The 19215-nt window shown below is 42.6% G+C and overlaps 1 protein-coding gene across 2 annotated transcripts; it reads right to left on the bottom strand.

Annotated features, from left to right (window-relative positions):
• Positions 1-12485: 12485 nt before the first annotated feature.
• Positions 12486-18823, bottom strand: LOC124663237 (serine/threonine protein phosphatase 2A 55 kDa regulatory subunit B beta isoform-like). 2 transcript variants are annotated; one of them, XM_047200960.1, is made up of 14 exons: positions 18700-18823; positions 17046-17149; positions 16844-16939; positions 16640-16759; positions 16151-16294; positions 15865-15956; positions 15079-15197; positions 14550-14673; positions 14264-14387; positions 13730-13798; positions 13525-13616; positions 13365-13442; positions 13136-13194; positions 12486-13051 (listed from the first exon to the last, which is right to left on the bottom strand). In XM_047200960.1, exons 1-14 carry the CDS (start codon positions 18818-18820, stop codon positions 12921-12923), a joined length of 1473 nt encoding a protein of 490 aa, XP_047056916.1. In that variant the 5' UTR covers positions 18821-18823; the 3' UTR covers positions 12486-12920. The 2 variants fall into 2 exon arrangements, with proteins under 2 accessions (XP_047056916.1, XP_047056918.1); XM_047200962.1 differs by having other exon boundaries at positions 16154-16294.
• Between the last annotated feature and the right edge of the window lie 392 nt (positions 18824-19215).

The following is a 19215-nucleotide window of genomic DNA, read 5'->3' as shown; positions in this document are numbered from 1 at the left end:
AAGCGAAGTCTAAGCTTGGGGGAGTTGATACGTCCAATTTGCATCACTATTTTATATCATAATTTGTCGTTATTCATTGATATATTTCATATTGGGACACAATACTTATGTTATTTCATCTATTTTGCATGTTTCATGATTATTTGGAGATCGCGCACCGAGCCAGGATTCTGCTGGAAAAAGCACCGTCGAGATGCAATATTTCGGAAGATCAACTCGTGGAAGGAAATTACACCAAAAATCCTATTTTTCCAGTATGACTGGAGAAGGCCGAAGGGGGAGCCGAGAAGACCCAAGGTGGGGCCGGACCACGGCCGGCGCGGCCCATGGCTCCGGCCGCGCCACCTTGTGGTGTGGGGGCCCACAACCCCTTTCGCCTCCTTTTCTTCGCGAAACCCTTCGTCCCGAAAACCTAAGCCACAGAGGGATCCTCACGAAGGGTTACAGCCGCCTCTGCGGGGCGGAGAACACCAGAGAGAAAAGAGCTCTCCGGCGGGCAGGAATCCGCCGGGAATCCCTCCCGGAGGGGGAAATCGACGCCATCGTCACCGCCATCGAGCTGGACATCATCTCCATCACCATCACCATCATCTTCATCATCATCACCGCCATCTCCACCGCTGCACCTCGTCACCGTTGTAGCAATTTGGGTTTGATCTTGATTGTTTGATAGGGGAAACTCTCCCGGTACTGATTTCTACTTGTTATTGATGCTATTGAGTGAAACCATTGAACCAAGGTTTATGTTCAGATTGTTATTCATCATCATATCACCTCTGATCATGTTCCATATGATGTCTCGTGAGTAGTTCGCTTAGTTCTTGAGGACATGGGTGAAGTCTAAATGTTAGTAGTCAATTATGGTTGAGTAATATTCAATGTTATGATATTTAAGTTGTGGTGTCATTCTTCTAGTGGTGTCGTGTGAACGTCGACTACACGATACTTCACCATTTATGGGCCTAGGGGAATTCATCTTGTACTCGTTTGCCAATTGCGGGGTTGCCGGAGTGACGTAAACCTAAGCCCCCGTTGGTATATCGATGCAGGAGGGATCGCAGGATCTCGCAGTTTAAGGCCGTGGTTAGATTTATCTTAATTACTTTCTTGTAGTTGCGGATGCTTGCAAGGGGTATAATCACAAGTATGTATTAGTCCTAGGAAGGGCGGTACATTAGCATAGGTTCACCCACACAACACTTATCAAAACAATGAAGATTAATCAGCTGCATGTAGCGATAGCACTAGACTAAAATCCCGTGTGTCCTCAAGAACGTTTGGTCATTATAAGTAAACAAACCGGCTTGTCCTTTGAGCTAAAAAGGATTGGGTCACTCGCTGCAATTATTTCTCTCGCATTTTACTTACTTGTACTATATTCATCTGTTACATCAAAACCCCCTGAATACTTGTCTGTGAGCATTTACAGTGAATCCTTCATTGAAACTGCTTGTCAACACCTTCTGCTCCTCGTTGGGTTCGACACTCTTATTTATCGAAAGTACTACGATACACCCCCTATACTTGTGGGTCATCAGGTTGCAATAAGAAGAAATTTATGAAGGATATCAAGTGTCAAGTATGTCTTGAAGATGAAGATGAAGTGAGCCCTCAAGTTACTTCAAGACATCAACATGATGAAGAATGAAGAAATGAAGTGCAAGTTCAAGTTGAGCCATCTCGAAGAGATCCTTTGGTTGAGTCTTGCCATCCAAATGAAGAAGATCAAGTCTCAAGTATGTCTTGAAGATGAAGATGAAGTGATCTCTCAAGGTTAACTTCAAGACATCAACGAAATGAAGTGCAAGTTCAAGATGAGCCATCTCGAAGAGATCCTTTGCTTGAGTCTTTCCATCCTTATGGTGATCATGGATATGTGAAGATGCGCCGAAGAAGAATCTCTCCCAAGGTGGATTATGGGGGAGCAATCCATATGGTGATCATGGATATGTGAAGATGCGCCGAAGAAGAAGCTCTCCCATGGTGGATTATGGGGGAGCAATCCACAAGACTTTGTCAAGCAAGCACAATCAAGAAAGGCGTTCCATCTTGTTGAGGTCAAGATCGTCGTCATCGAGCTCAAGTGGAATGCTCAAGTATAAGGTTTGCTCTTGATAGGGTTTCTTTCTCACCGGTCTCATAGTGTAGTTGGAGACCGGTTTATAGTTTAGTTGCCGTACTATCAAGAGGGCTCTCGAGTGAGTAACTCGATCGTATCATTCGGAGAGAGCTCAAACCTTTTGATACGTCTCAAACGTATCTATAATTTCTTATGTTCCATGCTACTTTTATGATGATACTTACATGTTTTATACACATTATATGTCATTATTATGCGTTTTCCGGAACTAACCTATTGACGAGATGCCGAAGGGCCAGTTTGTTGTTTTCTCGCTGTTTTTGGTTTCAGAAATCCTAGTAAGGAAATATTCTTGGAATCGGACGAAATCAACGCCCAGCATCTTAGAATTCCACGGAGCTTCCAGAACACCCGAGAGCCACCATAGGGGAGCCCTAGGGGGCCCACACGTGTGGCCGGTGCGGCCAGGGGGTAGGGCGCCCCCCCTAGTGTGTGGTCCCACCAGGACTCCACCGACCTTGCCCTTCCGCCTTGATGCGCGTGGTTGACGTATTGTCTTTTCGTTCGACACGCGTCCGTTGGGAACCCCAAGAGGAAGGTGTGATGCGCACAGCGGCAAGTTTCCCTCAGTAAGAAACCAAGGTTTAATCGGACCAAGCAGGGAGTCAAGAAGCACGTTGAAGGTTGATGGCGGCGAGATGTAGTGCGGCGCAACACCAGGGATTCCGGCGCCAACGTGGAACCCGCACAACACAACCAAAGTACTTTGCCCCAACGAAACAGCTGAGGTTGTCAATCTCACCGGCTTGCTGTAACAAAGGATTAACCGTATTGTGTGGAAGATGATTGTTTGCAGAGAAAACAAGAAAACAAGTATTGCAATAGATTGTATTTCAAGTAAAGAGAATTGGACCGGGGTCCACAGCTCACTAGAGGTGTCTCTCCCATAAGACGAACAAGCATGTTGGGTGAACAAATTACAGCTTGGGCAATTGACAAATAAAGAGAGCATGACAATGCACATACATATCATGATGAGTATAGTGAGATTTAATTGGGCATTACGACAAAGTACATAGACCGCCATCCAACCGCATCTATGCCTAAAAAGTCCACCTTCAGTGTTATCATCCGAACCCCTCCAAGCATTAAGTTGCAAGCAACAGTACAATTGCATTAAGTATGGTGCGTAATGTAATCAACAACTACATCCTTAGACATAGCATCAATGTTTTATCCCTAGTGGCAACAAAGACAACACAACCTTAGAACTTTCTCACATCGTCCCGTGTGTCAATGCAGGCATGAACCCACTATTGAGCATAAGTACTCCCTCTTGGAGTTACAAGCATCTACTTGGCCAGAGCATCTACTAGTAACGGAGAGCATGCAAGATCATAAACAACACATAAGCATAACTTTGATAATCAACATAACAAGTATTCTCTATTCATCGGATCCCAACAAACGCAACATATATAATTACAGATAGATGATCTTGATCATGTTAGGCAGCTCACAAGATCCGACAATGATAGCACAATGGGGAGAAGACAACCATCTAGCTACTGCTATGGACCCATAGTCCAGGGGTAGACTACTCACACATCACACCGGAGGCGACCATGGCGGCGTAGAGTCCTCCGGGGATGATTCCCCTCCGGCAGTGGTGCCGGAGGTGATCTCCCGGATCCCCCGAGATGGGATCGGCGGCGACGGCGTCTCCGGGAAGGTTTTCCGTATCGTGGTTCTCGGTACCGGGGGTTTCGTCACGGAGGCTTTAAGTAGGCGGAAGGGCAAGTCAAGAGGCGGCACGGGGGCCCACACCATAGGCCGGCGCGGCCAGGGGTGGGGCCGCGCCGCCCTAGGGTTTGGCCACCCCGTGGCCCCTCTTCGTCTCGTCTTCGGACTTCTGGAAGCTTCGTGGAAAAATAGGCCCCTGGGCTTTGATTTTGTCCAATTCCGAGAATATTTCCTTACTAGGATTTCTGAAACCAAAAACAGCAGAAAACAACAACTGGCACTTCGGCATCTTGTTAATAGGTTAGTTCCAGAAAATGCACGAATATGACATAAAGTGTGCATAAAACATGTAGATAACATCAATAATGTGGCATGGAACATAAGAAATTATCGATACGTCGGAGACGTATCACGCCTACTTAAAGCCTCCGTCGCGAAAACCCTACACGAAAAAGCCACGGTACGAGAAACCTTCCAGAGCCGCCGCCATCGCGAAGCCAAGATCTGGGGGACAGGAGTCTCTGTTCCGGCACGCCGCCGGGACGGGGAAGTGCTCCCGGAAGGCATCTCCATCGACACCACCGCCATCTTCATCAACGCTTCTGTCTCCCATGAGGAGGGAGTAGTTCTCCATCGAGGCTAAGGGCTGTACCGGTAGCTATGTGGTTAATCTCTCTCCTATGTACTTCAATACAATGATCTCATGAGCTGCCTTACATGATTGAGATTCATATGAGCTTTGTATCACTATTCATCTATGTGTTACTCTAGTGATGTTATTAAAGTATTATATTCCTCCTCCATGGTGTAATGGTGACAGTGTGTGCATCATGTAGTACTTGGTGTAGGTTATGATTGTAATCTCTTGTAGATTATGAAGTTAATTATTGCTATGATAGTATTGATGTGATCTATTCCTCCTTCATAGTGTGATGGGACAATGTGCATGCTATGTTAGTACTTGGTGTAATTGCAATGATCTATCATGCACTCTAAGGTTATTTAAATATGAACATCGAATGTTGTGGAGCTTGTTAACTCCGGCATTGAGGTGCTCTTGTAGCCCTATGCAATTAGTGGTGTATCATCCAACAAAAGAGTGTAGAGTGGTTTTATTATGTGATCAATGTTGAGAGTGTCCACTAGTGAAAGTATGATCCCTAGGCCTTGTTTCTAAGCATCGAAACTCCGTTTATTTATCGTTCGTTGCATGTTTACTCGCTGCCATATTTTATTCAGATTGCTATTACCACTCATATACATCCATACTACTTGTATTTCACTATCTCTTCGCCGAACTAGTGCACCTATACATCTGACAAGTGTATTAGGTGTGTTGGGGACACAAGAGACTTCTTGTATCGTGATTGCAGGGTTGCTTGAGAGGGATATCTTTGACCTCTTCCTCCCTAAGTTCGATAAACCTTGGGTGATCCACTTAAGGGAAACTTGTTGATGTTCTACAAACCTCTTCTCTTGGAGGCCCAACACTGTCTACAAGAATAGAAGCACCCGTAGACATCAAGCACTTTTCTGGCGCCGTTGCCGGGGAGGAAAGGTAAAAGGCACTCACACTCCGGTCCCAGGTAACTAAGTTATTTTCTGTTGCCGTTGTAAGTGCTCGAAGCTATTTCCTTTAGATCCTGCAATTGCATCTTTTTGTTTCTTGTTTACACTAGTAAGGCATAATGGAAAACAACAAAAATATGAGAGATCTTTATGAACTTTATCTTGAATTAGGACATGATGTGTTTGAAGAGAGAATTAAAAAACCCATGGAACTTTATATGCATGCTAATGGGAATGTTATTAATATGAATGCTTTGAACACCATTGTTGCTAATGCTATGGAAAATTCTAAGCTTGGGGAAGCTGATTTTAATGAGCATGATATTTTTAGTCCCCCAAGCATTGAGGAGAAAATTTTCTTTGATGATACTTTGCCTCCTATTTATGATGATTATAATGATAGTGGTCTTCTAGTGCCGCCTACTATGGAGGATAAAGCTTATTATGATTATACTATGTCTCCTATATTTGATGATGAGAATAATAATGATAGTTACTTTGTTGAATTTGCTCCCACTACAACTAATAAAATTGATTATGCTTATGTGGAGAGTAATGATACTTTTATGCATGTGAATAAAAATGCTTTATGTGATAGTTATATTATTGAGTTTGTTCATGATGCTACTGAAAGTTATTATGAGAGAGGAAAATATGGTTGTAAAAGTTTTCATGTTACTAAAACACCTCTCTATATGCTGAAATTTTTGAAGTTACACTTGTTTTATCTTTCTATGCATGTTGCATTATGCTTCATGAATTTGTTTATTTACAACATTCCTTTCCATAGGAAGTGGGTTGGGCTTAAATTTGTTTTGAATTTGCTTCTTGATGCTCTCTTTTGCTTCAACTTTTATTTCTTGCGAGTGCATCATTAAAACTGCTGAGCCCATCTTAATGGCTATAAAGAAAGCACTTCTTGGGAGATAACCCATGTCTTTATTTTACTACAGCAATTTTGTTTTATATTTGAGTCTTGGAAGTTGTTACTACTGTACCAACCTCTCCTTATCTTTATTTTATTGCATTGTTGTGCCAAGTAAAGTCTTTGATAGTAAAGTCAATACTAGATTTGGATTACTGCGCAGAAACAGATTTCTTGCTGTCACGAATTTCAATATGCCTCTCTGTAGGTAACTCAGAAAAATCTGCCAATTTACGTGCGTGATCCTCAGATATGTACGCAACTTTCATTCAATTTTGGCATTTTCATCTGAGCAAGTCTGGTGCCTCAAAAAAATTCGTCTTTACGGACTGTTCGTTTTGACAGATTCTGCCTTTTATTTCGCATTGCCTCGTTTTGCTATGTTTGATGGATTTCTTTGTTCCATTAACTTTCAGTAGCTTTGTGCAATGTCCAGAAGTGTTAAGAATGATTGTGTCACCTCTGAATATGTGAATTTTTGATTATGCACTAACCCTCTAATGAGTTTGTTTTGAGTTTGGTGTGAAGGAAGTTTTCAAGGGTCAAGAGAGGAGGATGATATACTATGATCAAGAAGAGTGAAAAGTCTAAGCTTGGGGATACCCAAGGCACCCCCTTCTTCATCGACAAATTATCAGGTCACCTCTAGTGAAACTATATTTTTATTCCGTCACATCTTATGTACTTTACTTGGAGCGTCTGTTTGTTTTTATTTTTGTTTTTGTTTGAATAAGATCGGATCCTAGCATTCTTTGTTTGGGAGAGAGACACGCTCCGATGTTTCGTATGAACAAATATGTTCTTAGCTTTATCTTTAATGTTCATTGCGAAAGTTGGACTATTTCATTCATTGTTATATGGTTGGAAACGGAAAATGCCGCATGTGGTAAATGGTTTAATGTCTTGAATAATGTGATACTTGGAAATTGTTGTGCTCATATAGATCATGTTTAAGCTCTTGCATCATGTACCTTGTACTCATTAATGAATGACTACATAGAGCTTGTTAAAATTTGGTTTGCATGATTGGTCTCTCTAGAGTCTAGATATTTTCTGGTTAAGGTGTTTGAACAACAAGGAGACGATGTAAAGTCTTATAATGTTTACAATATGTTCACATGTGAGTCTTGCTGCACCTTTTTATACTTGATTTTGTTTCAAACAACCTTGCTAGCCTAGCCTTGTATTGAGAGGAATTCTTCTCGTGCATCCAAATCCTTGAGCCAAAAACTATGCCATTTGTGTCCACCATACCTACCTACCACATGGTATTTCTCCGCCATTCAAAAGTACATTACTTGAGTGCTACCTTTAAATTTCTATTCTTTGTCTTTGCAATATATAGCTCATGGGACAAATAGCCTTAAAAACTATCGTGGTGAAGAATATGTACTTATGTGTCTTATTTCTTAATAAGTTGCTTGTTGAGCGGTAACCATGTTTCTGGGAACGCCATCAACTTTTACCTTTGTTGAATATCATGTGAGTTGCTATGCATGTTCATCTTGTCTGAAGTAAGGGAGATTTTCATGATCAAATGGTTTGAGTATGCATAATGTTAGAGAAGAACATTGGGCTACTAACTAAAGCCATGATTCATGGTGGAAGTTTCAGTTTGGACAACTAATCCTCAATCTCTTATGAGAATATTAACTGTTGTTGAATGCTTATGCATTAAAGAGGAGTCCATTATCTGTTGTCTATGTTGTCCCGGTATGGATGTCTAAGTTGAGAATAATCAAAAGCGAGAAATCCAATGCGAGCTTTCTCCTTAGACCTTTGTACAGGCGGCATAGAGGTACCCCTTTGTGACACTTGGTTGAAACATATGCTATGCAATGATAATCCGTGTTAATCCAAGCTAATTAGGACAAGGTGCGAGCACTATTGGTATACTATGCATGAGGCTTGCAACTTATAGGATATCTTATACATAACACATATGCTTTATTACTACCGTTGACAAAATTGTTTCTTGTTTTCAAAATGAAAAGCTCTAGCACAAATATAGTAATCAATGCTTCCCTCTGCGAAGGGCCAATCTTTTACTTTATTGTTGAGTCAGTTTACCTATTCTTTCTATCCCAGAAGCAAACACTTGTGTCAACTCGTGTGCATTGATTCTTACATGTTTACCTATTGCACTTGTTATATTACTTTGTGTTGACAATTATCCATGAGATAAATATGTTGAAGTTGAAAGCAACCGCTGAAACTTATATCTTCCTTTGTGTTGCTTCAATGCTTTATACTAAGAATCTATTGCTTTATGAGTAACTCTTATGCAAGTCTTATTGATGCTTGTCTTGAAAGTATTATTCATAAAAAAGTCTTTGCTATATGATTCATTTGTTTACTCATTATCTTCATCATTGCTTCGAATCGCTGCATTCATCTCATATGCTTTACAATAGTATTGATCAAGATTATGATAACATGTCACTTCAGAAATTATCCTTGTTATCGTTTACCTACTCGAGGGCGAGTAGGAACTAAGCTTGGGGATGCTTGATACGTCTCAAACGTATCTATAATTTCTTATGTTCCATGCTACTTTTATGATGATACTTACATGTTTTATACACATTATATGTCATTATTATGAGTTTTCCGGAACTAACCTATTGACGAGATGCCGAAGGGCCGTTCTGTTGTTCTCGCTGTTTTTGGTTTCAGAAATCCTAGTAAGGAAATATTCTCGGAATCGGACGAAATCAACGCCCAGCATCTTAGAATTCCACGGAGCTTCCAGAACACCCGAGAGCCACCAGAGGGGAGCCCTGGGGGGCCCACACGTGCGGCCAGGGGGTAGGGCGCGCCCCCCTAGTGTGTGGTCCCACCAGGACTCCACCGACCTTGCCCTTCCGCCTACTTAAAGCCTCCGTCGCGAAAACCCTACACGAAAAAGCCACGGTACGAGAGACCTTCCAGAGCCGCCGCCATCGCGAAGCCAAGATCTGGGGGACAGGAGTCTCTGTTCCGACACGCCGCCGGGACGGGGAAGTGCCCCCGGAAGGCATCTCCACCGACACCACCGCCATCTTCATCAACGCTGCTGTCTCCCATGAGGAGGGAGTAGTTCTCCATCGAGGCTAAGGGCTGTACCGGTAGCTATGTGGTTAATTTCTCTCCTATGTACTTCAATACAATGATCTCATGAGCTGCCTTACATGATTGAGATTCATATGAGCTTTGTATCACTATCCATCTATGTGTTACTCTAGTGATGTTATTAAAGTATTATATTCCTCCTCCATGGTGTAATGGTGACAGTGTGTGCATCATGTAGTACTTGGCGTAGGTTATGATTGTAATCTCTTGTAGATTATGAAGTTAATTATTGCTATGATAGTATTGATGTGATCTATTCCTCCTTCATAGTGTGATGGGACAGTGTGCATGCTATGTTAGTACTTGGTGTAATTGCAATGATCTATCATGAACTCTAAGGTTATTTAAATATGAACATCGAATGTTGTGGAGCTTGTTAACTCCGGCATTGAGGTGCTCTTGTAGCCCTACGCAATTAGTGGTGTTCATCATCCAACAAAAGAGTGTAGAGTGGTTTTATTATGTGATCAATGTTGAGAGTGTCCACTAGTGAAAGTATGATCCCTAGGCCTTGTTTCTAAGCATCGAAACTCCGTTTATTTATCGTTCGTTGCATGTTTACTCGCTGCCATATTTTATTCAGATTGCTATTACCACTCATATACATCCATACTACTTGTATTTCACTATCTCTTCGCCGAACTAGTGCACCTATACATCCGACAAGTGTATTAGGTGTGTTGGGGACACAAGAGACTTCTTGTATCGTGATTGCAGGGTTGCTTGAGAGGGATATCTTTGACCTCTTCCTCCCTGAGTTCGATAAACCTTGGGTGATCCACTTAAGGGAAACTTGCTGCTGTTCTACAAACCTCTGCTCTTGGAGGCCCAACACTGTCTACAAGAATAGAAGCACCCGTAGACATCACCTTTGCATCCTTGCATCATCTTTCTTGGTTGTTATTTGGACCTTATCCATGTGATGTTTTAGAGCTTGTGCCCCAACCTTTGTGTAAGGCCCGGTTTCCGCCTCGAAGGAAATCCTTAGTGGAACCGTGACCTAGGCCTTTGTGGCGAGGGTCACCGGAGATTTAGGTGAGGCGCCTTCGTGGCGTTCGGTGTGTGGTGTGAGTACCGCATCTTGGGGTGAGGCCTTTGTGGCGTTGGTGTGCATCGAGCAACCACACCTCAAGGTGAGCCTCTTGTGGCGTTCGGGAGCACTAAGCCACCGCACCTCTCCACCGGAGATTAGCACTCGCAAGAGTGTGAACTCCGGGATAAATCATCTTCTCCCGTGTGCCTCGGTTATCTCTATACCCGAGCTCTTTACTTATGCACTTTACCTTGTGATAGCCATCGTGCTTGAAGTTATATATATCTTGCTATCACATACTTGCTTGTATTGCTTAGCATAAGTTGTTGGTGCACATAGATGAACCATTGCTTAGAATAAGTTGTTGGTGCACATAGGTGAACCATAGTATATAGGCTTTAGGCTTGACAAAGTAAACTCTAGTTTTATTCCGCATTTGTTAAGCCCATCTCGTAAAAGTTTTAAATCGCCTACTCCCCCCCCCCCCCCTCTAGGCGACATCTGTGTCCTTTCAGTTAGTGCGGACGATATTGACATATATATACTTTCATATCTATGCACGAACTGAATGAGGCTTTGTACCTGGATGTACTCGTCCGCCGTCCCTTCATCACCGCCGTAGAAGCAGTAACCATCTTCGCTCATGTCCAAAATGCGATCGGATTTCATCTTCATAATGATGCTCCACTTCGTCCTCCAGTTTCTGATGTGGTTGTACAGCTGAAGAGTGGTGACATGTACGGCAGCGAATGCAAGAACATCTGTGGCTACCTTCTTCATCTGTTGCTCCTTGAATCCCATGTTGAAGCAGACGCCGCTACGAACAAGCTGAACCAACCGGTTTAGCACAAACACTGGTAGCTTAGGTTTTCAAACCATGGCTGATTTGCTTGCAATCAGACATAGCTGAGAATTCACAGTTGATGCAGACAGATCAGGGGAGCCCAAAGGTATGATGGCCTACATGACAAACATTAGCAGATCAATGAACTAGCACTACCACATGGACATCCTTAAGCACTAGCAGATCAATGAACTACCACATGGACATCCTTAAGCACTAGCAGAACAATGAAGTACCGGTACCACATCAATGTACAGCGAGATAGGTAAGAGAGGTCTTACAGTCAAAGGAGCCACACGTAGCACCGAAGTCGGGGAAGCAGGGGACCCTAGCGAAGATGTAGGCAGCACCACCGTCCCAGTGGAAGAGTCAACGGCGAGAACGGTCCCTGTCGTAGAGTCAGATGGAACCTGGAAAACCTCCACAACCTCCACCGGCGACAAAGGAATGTCCTACAATGGATTCGTTCAGACACCGGTTGTGTACTCAAAAGATCTAGATCTAAGCCTAGGGTTTGCAGAAGCTTACCACAACCGAAGTCATGGACGCAGAGGAAGAAGACGACCATCCGCAGCCAGTAGTCGCCGCCACAACCGCCGTCGCCACCGCAAGCCTCGCCGACAGTGTGGGTGAGGTAGAGCCGGCCATGACGCTAGATCGCGAACGGTGGATGAGCTCAAAATGGGGGGAAATGGGGGATTTGGATTTGCCGGTGAGAGAGCCGCTCCTATATACTACGGTGGCGAAATTCATCCCACCGAGATTTTGCCGTCCCACCATCTCCCGCGGTGGCTCTGCGAGGACGCCGCGTTCCACTTCTGCGGAAACGGGGGTGGCTCGCGAAAACCGCCGAACCGGACGTTCCTCCAGGATATGGCCCGAGGGTGCTTTGAGAAACGGTTCCTGCAAGAACGCGGCCTCGACCAGGTAACCAAACTGACCAAGAAAAGCTAGACCGATGCGAGCCAAGGGACATGCAGGCTACCAAACGATTGTGGCCTTGTTGTTATCAAGGGGCCACGGCGTCAATGTTGGTAGGCTCACATCCTCAGAACACACCAACCCAATGAAAGAACACTCTCAAAACCGAATTCAGGAGAATTCAGGAAGGTGAAGTACATTAAGCGGTCATACAAGATACAGAATCCGTGAAGAAACAGGTTTCCTAACAATTGGGGGAAATGTGAATGGTCACTTTGAAATTGAAATTATAAGAAATAATCAATGCCCCTGTATTGATATTACAAGCTCCATGATTCCATCACAACGGGAGTTCATCCCCTTATCATCTACTGGAGATGACCAAAAGTTTGTGTTCCTCCCAAATGTTCAACTAGAATCTTATCTTTAAATCTAAACGAACCTATAGGGGAAAGACAGGCCTTTCCCCCAGTAAAAAAAATAATCAGAATCAAGCTGCTTCCCGGGAATGATCCAGTCACTTCCTCTTGGACTCTTGGACAGCTCTATATGGAACTCAAAAGAAAACCATGTGACTGGCTCAAAATACACCATCTCCAACAACTCCCTGATTTGCCATACCGGGGATAAAACTACCCTTCTCGCCAGGAGCAGCTGCCAAAAAAAGAACTGTCCCTCTGTTCCTTTCCCGTGTTTACCCATAGTACATGTATAAGCTGTTGGCTGCAGCACAGGCAATTAGATTTTCTGCCGGGTGCCATGCCAAATGGAGCAGTTTTGTGCTCAAGTCGTAGGAATTCCCATTGGCATCTATTCCAGTGTTCTCTGCGCCAGAATAAGGTTTACATTATAAATAGTTGTGGTACCTCTATAGCTTAAGTACTTAGCATATTTGAACATGAAGCTAACCTCGTCTAACATTCCTTGTCATAGATCTCACAGGCCGTGCAGGATTCTGGGCCTGCCTCCTGCACAAGTAGGAAAAATGATAAAATCAAGAAACAGTTGGAACCACTGCAACAATTTATTTTACAGGCAAACATAGTAGCAGCTAATGCACACTGATTTATATGAATATGCATCATTTGCTACAGTACACTTTGTTTGCTTCCACCATTTCTCTGTAAATAGGATTTACCTTGTAGGGTTTCGAGTTGCTTCAAGCGTTGTTACCTCACTGTCACCAGCACCACAATTGAACACACGGAAAATGTTGCTGAAGGAAAACAGATCAAGAAACCATCAGTTCCTGAAGGAAACTAAGTAGTACCACAACTGAGCTGCACACACCAAACTACCTGTAAGAACCAGTTGCTACCCGCAACCCATCTCCACTTTGACAACACTCAAATTTGTCAAAAATTGAATCATTTTCATATAAATCACATAACTGCAGTTTCAGAAAGAAACACGTTGAATTAGGGTTACTCCAAGTAAATGTGTTTGTTGTCCATTGTATTCAAAGAAATAGCGATCATTTATCTTAAGAGTGGATTAAATTACCTTGGGCCTTAAATACTCGTGAACCTGGAACGTCGCAACTGGACCAGAATCCATATTAACATCCCATAGCTGTAACAGCAGGTAAAAAAAATCTAATGAAAAGCACTGAACTGCAGAAGTGCAGATATATAACACTTACATAGCTACATGTAACAGAATACTGTAAAGTCTCTAAAGCTGTAGTTTACAAGCTGAAATAAAATATTAAGTACACCAAAGAAATTTAAACAAAGATATAGACAACAGTGATGATGCACTTATTGGTCATTGTAGGACTATGATTGATATTGATCGAATTGCATCTGAAGAAGTACATGGTGCAATGCAAATATTTATAAACAGTACACCCCAAGCAAAAACAAATATAGATCTTCGGAATATCACCAAGTGTAGAAAATAAAAATAGCTCACTTGTTAATTTGGTTAGGTTGTGTCAGCGGTTACAATGTAAAAGGAAACGGCGGGGTCAACAACACAAAAACTGATCAACTAAATTGCAGTGGCCCTGGCACTCCAGAAGTTTCAGGAACAAACCTTCAGAGTCATGTAGTCGCGACTCAGAATATGTCTCCCATCCATGGAGAACTTTATGTCTGAAATTGAGGCTATAATCTCAGTAAAAAAGGATCTTGAACCCGCTGACTCATGCTGCTCAAAGCTACAACATTAAACAGCAACATCTATAAAAAGTTAAAAACAGTGCAAAGCAAGATGATCAATTCGAGGCAGAACTGACGAATCAATGTCCGTCATCTGTTCTTCTAAACAAAGTACTGTATGTAGAAATAATAAAATGAGCAACTATCAAATGAAAGCTCACAGTTTGGAATGAGTATCACAAAGAGCTGATTGCCGCAGGTCAACAAGTCGAATGGAGCCCTTTGAGCTACTATATGCCAACGTATTACAGTGAGAAGGATGGAACTCCGCAGATGTTATAACCTCTGCAAATCACAAACATGACAACCAGGAACATGTTATGCAACCACATCAAAAATTCAAACATGTTAAAGTACGAGGTCAACTAGGAAAGACCAACTATCAACTCATGTTTAAAGTAAGAACTACACATCCGTCTCGCTTAAAACAATTTTAGTTCAATATTTTCATTTTATCATTTACATGAAAGGAAATAATATTACCATAATGCAGTAATGTATAAATACATGTAGCTACATACAATTTCTCATGAGCACTAGACTAGTCACATCACTTCACTTAGCCTATTGCCATAGCTGTATAGGAGGGTATCGTTTTCCAACTAAGTGACTTGAGGTTGTAAATGTTTTTGTCTCAAACATATAAAGCTATAAAGGTATGCCCCTAATAAGCACATCTAGAAGCTATACCAGTGAGATCCTCCATGTTTGTTGGCTTAACATCAACAATATTGAAACTTTGATTGCTGATTTCCAAATTCCAAAGATTTATCCGTAAATCATCTGCTGATATGAACGTCTCACCATCACTGCAAACAGAAGGACAGGAAGCAGTAAATGTTACTACATAAAAATGGACAGGTTTTAGCTCAGTTAAATGTATATGAGGTGCATAGCAGTTATATATAATCATAGTGACAACCTTGAATGAAGGTGGGAGATCGTGTATTAAACTAGAGGATTGCGTGCATCAACATAGATGTACATCATGTTAGAATATGTGCGCGCGCACGAAACCATGCAAAAATATGAACAGATATGCACTGTAAAATTAGATCATACTTTTGTGTAGAGCCCATTTAATCATATGATTCATATCACTGCGTGATTTTTTGCAGGTGTCACATGTTCTAACATGATGTAGTACATATGATTTTGTTTACATCTTTTCAGCATGCGCAAGTAACTATTCCTTAACTCATGCACCCACCATGCCTGTACAAAATTAACCCATTAACTGATCTCAAGTATAATGATGCAGCTTCTTACTACAGCCCAACCACATAAAATTCTACATATTAAAGTATACATTCAAGTGGGCCAATATTAGGGTACCCTCTACCCTCTTTAGTTCAAAAAATGAACTTATTTTTCTGATGACATCATCATTTTGCAAAAGTTAGTGTATGGGTACCCTAATATTGACCCACTTGCATGTCTAGATGAAAGTCACAGAAGTATGAGTAATGTCGAAACCTGTTATTTGAAATGGAATTGATGTGGTAGTCGTGTGCATGAGCATAGACTCTACGACAATTTGCAGCGAGACTGGTTTCTTGGCTTGTAACCTGTTGTATAGGAAAGGTTAGGTAAATGTAGCAAAACAAAAAGCTATAGGTAAAATCAGCATAATGACAGATGTCTGATATGAGTGTGAACCATTTTAAGATCGTGTGCAGCTCATTAAGAATTCCAGAAATGAGCAGTGATATGTCTGGCAAATTTATAAAAATAAAATAAACAGATTTGAGTTGAGTACAACTACCACAGGCATGCGAAGTAAAGCAAGTCCACCAGGCTTTAAAATGCCACCATTTGGAACATGTGTGCTTGGGCCACCATTCACATGAGCATTTGAAGTGTTCATATTCATCTCACATATCTTTTTAACCTTCTTCTCTTGGACCTATACAAAGTAGCTCGAGTAAGTACAAATTTGTTGTCAGATACGCCATACTTATGATATCAAATAAATAGACCTTGAAATGAATAGGTAAATAAAGTAAGTCCAAAATGTATTCATGCAGAGAAACTTCAAAAATGAGAACATAAAGAACATCACAATTATCAATAAGTTGCACAGAAATATGTACGTGAAGCAGATATATACACCGAGCAGATCAGCCAAAAAAATACCATAGAGGGAAATTTATTTAAATTAACACATACAAAGGGTTTTCAAGAAATTGCAAGCTAGAAGGAGTGGGACTATAATAGGAAATGTTCATTGTTGTCGATCAATGAGGCATACCTTCCAAAACTTTATCGTTTTGTCATTTGTGGACAGAAGAAACGACGCACCATTTGTTTCTTGGCACCACTTTATCTTGTTAATCTTCTCTTCAATTTCCAAGCTTTTAAGGTAATCGAACTATTTCCATAACAACGTGAGTTGGTCAAGTTGCAGGTACATCAGAAAACCAAAGCTGCCACTTAGCAATTAACGAAGGTATACCTCTGGTTCATGGCTTTGGAACTCAGTTTTGTAACGAAATTCTGGATGCCTGCTGATAGAATAATCAGCTTTCTCAGCCTCTTTTCTGGAGACATGCTAAAGAAAAACAGAAACAGAAAATGTTCAGTCATCAGAGCACAACAATAAATCCCAGAGGTAATATATTTTTATCGCAAAACAAAACTCAATTCTCTATACATACATCTTTGGCATCTGTTCTTTCAAACAAAACAACTCGTCCCCCTCTGTCCCCAGTGGCAAGATGATGTCCTGTTTTATTGAACTCTATTGCCGAGATGATATCAACTGCAGAGAAGAACAAGAAAAAATATTAAGGTTAAGTACTTAAGTTAATATGAATCCATAACATATTATGGCATTATGTCACTCTATAGTTTGTTTGATCATACAAGAAGCAATGGGGATAAGCATGTATAAAACAAGCAAGCATGCATACTAATTAGTTCTACTAGCAAGCACATATACAAACAAGCTTTAAAGCCTAAGAAGCTGGCACGCAACTGGGATAAAAGGTACCAAGAATAGTGTGGCTTTCATCAAACACTTGCAAGCCTTCAGTAGCTTTAAAGCAGTCAATGCCAGTGCTATACATCAGCTGTGTGGTCAATTGACATCACATGTTTTTGAAAATTGCTGCAGTGTTCATATATACAACAAAGTCCATCATTTGTGGAAACTTATGTAGAGGTTAACCTCAGAGGTTTTGGTTCTAGCACTGTCACTGAAGCAGCAGATTGACTAATGACAATTTTAATTCAGCAGAGTAAATCAGACGATAAAACTGAGGTTCAACATTACCCACTACCAAGTGACTGTGTTAAACTAGGTGCTAAGGATGAACCTAATGGAAATAAGAAAATGAAAGCTTGATAGAGCAAGCATTTGAAAATCCATGTGACTAGCAAATATGATTGTGAAAAGTAGAGAGTGAAATTGATAGCGAACAAAGAAACACAGGCAATATTTCTGTTTCTATCAAAAGATTGACCTTTTAGGTGTATGTCTAGTGTCTAGTGATATTGCAGCAAAGCTAAATTAGGGTGGGTGAACGATAAACAACTACTAAATCGAAAAATGATCAATTCCAATGCTATCCACGTTTAACTGAATGTTGCATCAGGTATCAGAGAGATGGAAACCCATGGTGTACTCCACGCAATATCGCCAAACAAGCGACACGAATTAAGTATCGACAAATCCGACCAAGGCATGAATTGTGTGTCAGGCATTTTTATCGTCCGCTTTGCATCTGTATAGTTTTGCAGCTAGCGCCCACATCCGATGCGCATCGTTCAACAGACTATAAAGCTGTAGCCTAGCTCTATTGTGGTGTTCCCTTATTTCATAGCACGAAGCCTACAGAAGTAGAAGAACAGACACATCATAACTGTTGCACGCTTACCGCAGCACGACATGCATTGTCGGGCCAACGCCAATTGCCAGGCTACTTACGCGTCTACATAACCCAACCAGGGCGTTGAGCTAGACTCGTACAGAACACACTCTACCGTAGTGTCACCAATGGAATGACCTTGACAGCTCCACCGAATGACACGGCGGTATGCATCTGCTAGTCAAAACTAGCTACGGAGCATCAGCAGCAGGGGTGCATCACTGATCTGGCAGAGATACAAGCAAGAGGTCCCCAATACCCAAGCATCGAGCAAATTGGAGGCTCGATCCGCGCAGGAATCCCCCAGCCATGACATGATAAGCACCCATTGACGTGTCCTAACCTCGCACCCAGCTCGGGAGCAGAGAAGCGGTAAGATCCAGCTGGGTAGCAGCGACGAAGAAACCAAAGGCAAGGAGGAGGAGAGGGGTTGGATCGGTACCGTCCTGGACGTCCTCGCCTGCTCCGCGCTCGCCGAAGACCTGCGAGAACCTCCAGTCGAGCGGCGGCTGCGGGGTCGGGGCCGATGCCTCCGTGGGCTCGGGCGTCGCCGTGCCGTTCATCGCCTCCGGCTGGATCGGATGCGTCGGGGGCGTGGGCGTGGGCGCGAGCGGGGAGGGGAGGGGGGCGACTGGAAGCGGGGCGGGATCGGTGGCGGGGTTGGCCGGCGAGTGCGAGAGGAGAGGGCGATGGTGGTGCGCGGCGGGTGTGGCGAGGCCGGCGAGGGTTTGGGGTTCAATGGGGCGAAATGCCCAATAAGAAAGGGAAGGGGGATTGGGAGAGGGGGAGGGGGGTGGTGGGGTCCGGTCCGGATACGACGACAACCCAGAGGCAGAGGGGAAGCAAGACAAAAGAGACCAAAAGAAAGAAATTGTTTTTCCTTTTTCTCTCGCGACGAAATATGATGCAGCCATTCTTGGCGTCATCGCGTACTACGCGTGCCCGGCACCTCCTTTTC

The sequence above is a fragment of the Lolium rigidum genome, chromosome 6, assembly GCF_022539505.1.
Source record: "Lolium rigidum isolate FL_2022 chromosome 6, APGP_CSIRO_Lrig_0.1, whole genome shotgun sequence".
NCBI lineage: Eukaryota > Viridiplantae > Streptophyta > Magnoliopsida > Poales > Poaceae > Lolium > Lolium rigidum.
This window is presented reverse-complemented; position numbering and strand designations above follow the sequence as displayed.

Coding starts and splice junctions, on each gene's coding strand:
- LOC124663237 (XM_047200960.1), bottom strand. CDS start 18,820: ATGAACGGCACGGCGACGCCCGAGCCCACGGAGGCATCGGCCCCGACC. Junction 16,940..17,045: donor AAAGAACAGATGCCAAAGAT/GTATGTATAGAG, acceptor GTTTTTCTTTAG/CATGTCTCCAGAAAAGAGGC. Junction 13,195..13,364: donor GCAACTCGAAACCCTACAAG/GTAAATCCTATT, acceptor CTACTTGTGCAG/GAGGCAGGCCCAGAATCCTG.